Source organism: Podarcis gaigeae, assembly GCF_964106915.1.
Source record: "Podarcis gaigeae genome assembly, chromosome: 1".
Classification (NCBI taxonomy): Eukaryota; Metazoa; Chordata; class Lepidosauria; order Squamata; family Lacertidae; genus Podarcis; species Podarcis gaigeae.
In genome coordinates, this window is record NC_139678.1 from 108,069,188 (window position 1) to 108,075,187 (window position 6,000).

General features: G+C 46.0%; 1 protein-coding gene across 12 annotated transcripts in view; it reads right to left on the reverse strand.

Annotated features, from left to right (window-relative positions):
* The window catches only part of KCNH7 (potassium voltage-gated channel subfamily H member 7), a 264,759-nt gene extending 259,068 nt beyond the window's left edge, over window positions 1–5,691 (reverse strand). For 7 of the 12 annotated variants that reach the window (XM_083704656.1, XM_083704663.1, XM_083704661.1 and 4 more), the window contains exons 1-2: window positions 4,952–5,691; window positions 1,333–1,563 (exon numbers count right to left, since the gene is read on the reverse strand). In XM_083704656.1, coding sequence (XP_083560782.1) covers window positions 1,333–1,563; window positions 4,952–5,027 — 307 coding nt within the window. In that variant the 5' untranslated portion in view covers window positions 5,028–5,691. The remainder of the gene's footprint in view (window positions 1–1,332; window positions 1,564–4,951) is intronic. The other 5 variants (XM_083704658.1, XM_083704657.1, XM_083704664.1 and 2 more) reach the window with 1 other exon arrangement.
* Window positions 5,692–6,000: the final 309 nt, after the last annotated feature.

Here is a 6,000-nt window from a genome sequence, read left to right on the forward strand (position 1 = left end):
ACCTCCCCACAAACAAATCAGAACTACCGGTAATGCTCCATAAATAGCCAACGTCACCTAGTCTCCCTGCAAACTTTGTATAAATAAATCAGGATGGATGCTCAATAAACAGGTCATCCCGAAATGACCTCAAATCTCATCATTAGTCACTATTCAGCACATATACATAAGCCCAGTGTTTTCATTAGCTTCAAGCACACATAATTCCTTGTTTGAATGTAGACACCACATTGATTTTGAGTAAGTCACTCACCAATCTCATAGATTTAGTTTCCTATCCATAAAATGAGACAATATTGATAAATTTCATGAATGAATTCAAGGGCAATTAATAAAAACATATTATACAGGTGAATTAGATATGAATTCTAAACTCTTTTGTACAATCTGAAATAAAATGATTATGATGGTGATCATGACAAAAAAATGTTTTTTGCCAAAAGAGATAAAAATGCATTCAAAATTCAGCAGTTGTTCCTACAGATGGCGACTGCCTAACATATACTAACACCTGGAGGTGAAAAAAAATCTAAATCATGCAAACACTTGATTCCCCTGGTCAAGAGTTATTTCTATTCTTTAAAAAAAGAAATCACTTCCTGGAATGGAAACTGGAGGGGGAATTTGAAAATTACCATTTGAAACAACTACCTTACATCACTTTTATGCAAATTCCAAACAAACCCTGCTCACACACCAATCCTGAGGACATGTAAACAGAAGCAGCTTGCACTGATTGGAGTGGAGCATGATACCTCAGATTAAATGCCCTTATAATAACAACCTTGTTTCATTGCATATGAAAGAAGCGCAGCTCCACTAGGGTTGAGGCAAACAGTTTTAGGTTTGGGCTGGTGCATTGTATAGGTAAGCCACTATCAAAAGTTTTCTTAATGTGGTCTTGCATTATTTGGATGACTGGCCCATTGTAAAAACAAAAAAAAAATCCTTCCAGTAGCACCTTAAAGACCAACTAAGTCAGTTCTTGGTATGAGCTTTCGTGTGCATGCACACTTCTTCAGATACACGAAAGCTCATACCAAGAACTGACTTAGTTGGTCTTTAAGGTGCTACTGGAAGGAAATTTTTTTTGTTTTGACTATGGCAGACCAACACGGCTACCTATCTGTAACTGGCCCATTGTATTTACTGTACTTTTATTTTAGCTGCCTTTGTATAAATGCAGGTTTCACACAACATAGCATATCTTATGTTGACTGACTCCTAACAAAACTCTGACCTGTAGTATCAAAGAAGCCATCTTTCAAAACCAGTTCCAAAGGAAGCCAATTTGTCAAAGACATTTAAAAAAATAAATTGATACTACTTTACCATCTTTATGATAATAGGTGACTTCCACTTTTCTCTCCTCTGACCCAAGCAAAGCCTGAGCAATTTGGGCAATGTGATGCCTTTTGGTCTCTGGTCCATGAAGAAAGTCACAGGTGCATGGTTTCTGCATGACGTCTGGTCTGGAGAATCCAGTCATCTCACAGAACCCATCATTGCAGTAGATGATAGCACAGTTCTGCACTCTAGCATTAGCAATGATGAATTTTTTATCTGCAATAAAAAAGTAATGCATTTTTCAGTAATTGTGCAACATTTCATAAAACCTCACAGCTGCCTGTCAGGAGATATTTCTGCATCTGACTGCTACAGTATAGCGAACTTCAGTAGATATTCAACACTACACAAATGTACCAGAGGTCTTAAAAAATAAATAAATAAAAAGTAGATGAATTAAATCCAAAGTCACCTGGATTGCTGTGGGATTTGATCCAGGAACCTTTATTGCAAAACTTATCAGCAAATACAAATATGACCCCCGTAGCTTTTGTTGTGCTGAAAATGTCCAACAAGGGAAGGCTGGCTAGGATGGATATCCAAGTAGCCTGGAGGGAAGGGAGTAAATTTTAGATGGGGTTGCTTGCCAAAGCTTAGGAAATAGGCTTCATAATAGGACTCGTAATAGGGGTTGCCAATGTGGTGCCAACAGAGGCCTTCCCAAGCACCAACAGGGCCTGTCCCTTTCTGAAACTAGGCTTAAAAGGAGTAGTCAACAGAATGGGTTGTGGGGTTTATATGCGTTTGTGTCTGTGGTGCCCAAGGGTCCCGAAAGTTTGGGATTGTGAAGCAAACTCCAGGTTTAATTAAATCCTAGGTACAGACAGGTCAACAGGAAAAGTGGAATAGGGAGGTTTTACTAATAATTTAACACCACTGCAAATAATTCCACAAAAAATAACTGGTGCATTAAAAACAACAACTCCATTAGCTTTTTTGCCACCTTGTTGGTTATGTTAGTCATCAGTTACATTAGTAATCTGGAGAGCATTGAGAAACAAAACTTTAAAAGAGAGTGAACAGTCTATTCAGTTTGCAAAAGCTTCCACACTGGTCAGTAGAGAATAGGACTCGATTCTTGGAAGCTGCCTTATCTATTTGTCCATCTTCCTTAGTGTTGCGCAAACGTGGGTCTCCAACTGTTTCCAGACTACAATTCCCATCATCCCTGACCACTGATCTTGCTTCCTAGGGATGATGAGAGTTGTAGTCCAAAAACAGCTGGAGACCCAAGTTTGAGAATCACTGATTCTAGCTCCTAAGTGTCCACTCTGACTGGTAGGCACTCTCCAGCATCTCAGGGAGAGGTCTCTTTTCGATTCAGGGTCTCACCTGGAGACAATTCTTACTTGTCACATAACCAGACAAGTATACAAGCTTGATTTTTACTTGATTCATTGTGAGATGTTACAGTGCAATAGCAATGTAAAGCAAGAAGGAAAACTACAGTATTTCCCTCTTCCTGCTTGGGCCACCACTGGCCTCCCAGTACTCTCCTGCACAGCACTGGCAGCTTAAATGGATGCCTTCCCATACACGCTGATTGCTGTACAAAATTATGCCACAATTATTGCTCTGTAAAATGATGCCAAATTGCAGGGTTAAGTTGCAAAGAACAGCGCATACACTCCATTCAGGAGCAGCTGACCAAGAAGTAAGTTCTCTTGCTCCAACTGATTTTCAGTTTGTTTCAGACCCAGTGCAGTTGACAGGCTTAGAGTGTGATCCGAAGCATGCACTCGGAATCAAGACCCTTTGAACTCAATGGATGTCACTCCAGAGTATGTGATTACAAGACTGCAACTTTAAGTGTGCAACCAGTCACACTTCTAGATCACCAGGAGAGAAAATGATAACCTCAATCATTCTTATACAGTCCGAGTGTAACAATGTACACTACTCAGGCATTTCTCTTGAAACACTCATTCAAGGGTTCTCTCTACCAAAATGACATTGGCTGCTCTTTTGTGCTTTTTATTTATTTATTTTTTTGCTGAAGCTTCTATTTTTAATGGCAAGCGCAGCTTTGAAGTTGCATCTGTCTTCACAATATGAACCAAGACATGATTCAGTCGCTCACCTGACTTCCCTCCCAAGCTGCATCAAAACTATCACATGGAAGAAATGTGAATGATTTACCCCCGTGAGCAACACAACATGCCATTGTCCTAATGTTTACACCTGGAAGCATGATGGGAAATCTGAAAAGGCTGCAATACACCCTATATAATAGGTTACTCTCAACCCTTTGCACATTCTGTCAGATACCTGTAATTTACAGCTCATCCCAGATGGGGTGCCTGATTATTTATACAAGCTTTCTTTGTGGCAACTGCAGCTCCTGTCACTCAATGGTCTCATTATGCACACCCTGGCAGCGATAAATAAATCCACTGACTTTAATGGGCTACTTACATCTCAGAGGGCTGCAGGATCTGACCTTTATTGTGAGCTATGAGTCTATTACAATGAGACAGATTTGCAGCAAATGCATGTTACTCCTAAAATATCCTTCAACGTATTTTAATTTTACTACGTATTTAAGGGAATGTGCATGCATCCAACGTATTGTTTCAGTGTGTGGTGTTCACAGTATTAGAGAACCAAACCAGACCAGGCATTACAGTATCTTCTTAAAATCATTGCCTGCATCCAAAAGATAAAGGCTGCAATCCGATGCACACTTAACTGAGAGTGAGTGCCACTGAACACAATGAGGCTTACTCCTGAGTAAATCCTGCATAGGATTGCACTCTAAGGCTGCAACCTCAAGCGCATTTACTAGGAACTAAGCTTCTTCTAAATCTATATGAGGTTTACTTCCGAGTAAACATGCTCAGAGTGTCACTGCAGGCAAGGCAGTCCACTGCACCTATTTCACAATCTGCTGTTGAAATTAGGGAAAGGTCCTACAGGTCAGGCAGAAATCCAAATCCATTGCAGTTAAAGTTTCCTCTGGAAAAACCTTCCGAATCCTCCTGCTGGAAACTTTTCCATAAACAAATGCTAACCAAGGAGCCTCTGGGCAGTAGGGTCAAGGTGGGAAGGTGCATGTTGTTTGGGGGTATAGGAAACTGCTTTGAACAGAATCAGACCACTAATCTAGACTGGCAGCTGCTGTCCAGGGTTTTAAGCAGGAGGGGAACCTCACCCCACCTGGAGATGCCAGGGATTGAACCTGGCATCTTCCGCATGCATGCAGAGCAGATGCTCTGCCCCTGAGCTAGTTCTCTCTGCTGGCATTTCCCAGGACCTCCCAATCTACTTCAAACCCCACTCCCGATGGAGAAAATGGGAGATTTCACTTCTGACTCACTTTGATTGGTCCCAAGGCGGACAGGCAGGTATATATAGTTATGGTAAAGAGTTCACTGCATGACAAGCTGAGAGTTTAAGCGAAATGTTTCGGGACCAGATAGGAAGGATGGGAAGCGAAGGGAAGCCACCCTGAGACCTGTTCTGGGTTCCAGCTCAGACTTTTCCCGTCCGACAGCCTTTGGTTCAACTTCGCCTGCTTGCCCTAGGACCCCCCCCCCCAACCAACCCAGCCCCCTTTCCCCATTCCCCCTTGCGCAAGAAACGCCAAGGCTGGCGGAGAACTTACTCTGCCCTTCGAATTTGCGGATGATGGTCCCCAAGAAGGTGTTCTGTGGTGCCACATGACCTCGGCGAACAGGCATGGTGCCCCTCGCGCGTCGCCTTCCCCCAGCCCAGGCGCGGCGGCGAGGACTCCTCGGCGGCGGCGGCTTTCGCTCGCTCCGTTTCCCGGGTGCGCTTCGCTCGCTGGGCGCCTGGCTCTCGAGCTAGCCTTTGCGAGAAAGCATCGTCCCTTCGGGCTGCGGGGGCAGCTCGCCGCTCGCTTAGCTCAGCAGCGCGCCGCCGCTTGCCCTCCCGGACTCAGCTCCATGCTCGTCTTGCGCCTCGGGACGAACCTGACCCGTTCTGGGTCGGGATGGATGTAGTGGGCAGGGAGGCGGCCAGGGGCGCGTCGAGGCGCAGCGCGGCGACGAGGGCGACTCGCCTAGGCGATGGAGGTGCGCCGGGGCGCGTCTCTCTCTCTCTCCGCCTCGCTTCTGCTCCTCCTTGCCGAGCCCAGCCCTTCAACCTCCTCGCCCTTTTGCAAGGAACAGCAGAGGCTGCCTGGGTCGCTCCGGCGCGGCGTCGAGCGGGGCTCAGAGCGGCGAGAGTGAGTGTGGTGACGCGTCCCCGCCGAGCCGCCTGCGGGCAGCTCCGGAGCGGCTCGCAGCAGCTCGGGTTACTCAAGCGTGCTTCAGCAGGAGCCAGCCAATAAATCTCTCCCGGGCGACGAGAGCGCGCTCAGACACGCGAGCGACCGCACGCGCGCACACACGGCTCCGGTAGGGATCGGCTACACAAGAGGCAGCCACGTCCCCTCTCCCTCCCCTCCAACACACACCCCAAACGCAGCGGAGACAACGCGGAGAGGCACAAGTCAGGCGGAGGAGAGAGAAAGGGAAACCGATGCCTCACGCTTCGTCTTACAAGGCGACCCACACACCCAAGGGGGCCGACTTGAATAATATATGGGGGGGGGGAGTCACGCCCTGCATTTGAATTGCTCACACCCCATTTGAATTGCAGGTGGGTGTTGTATTGGAGAGGGGCAAAGGGACCTCGGCCCTAGGAGTTGGC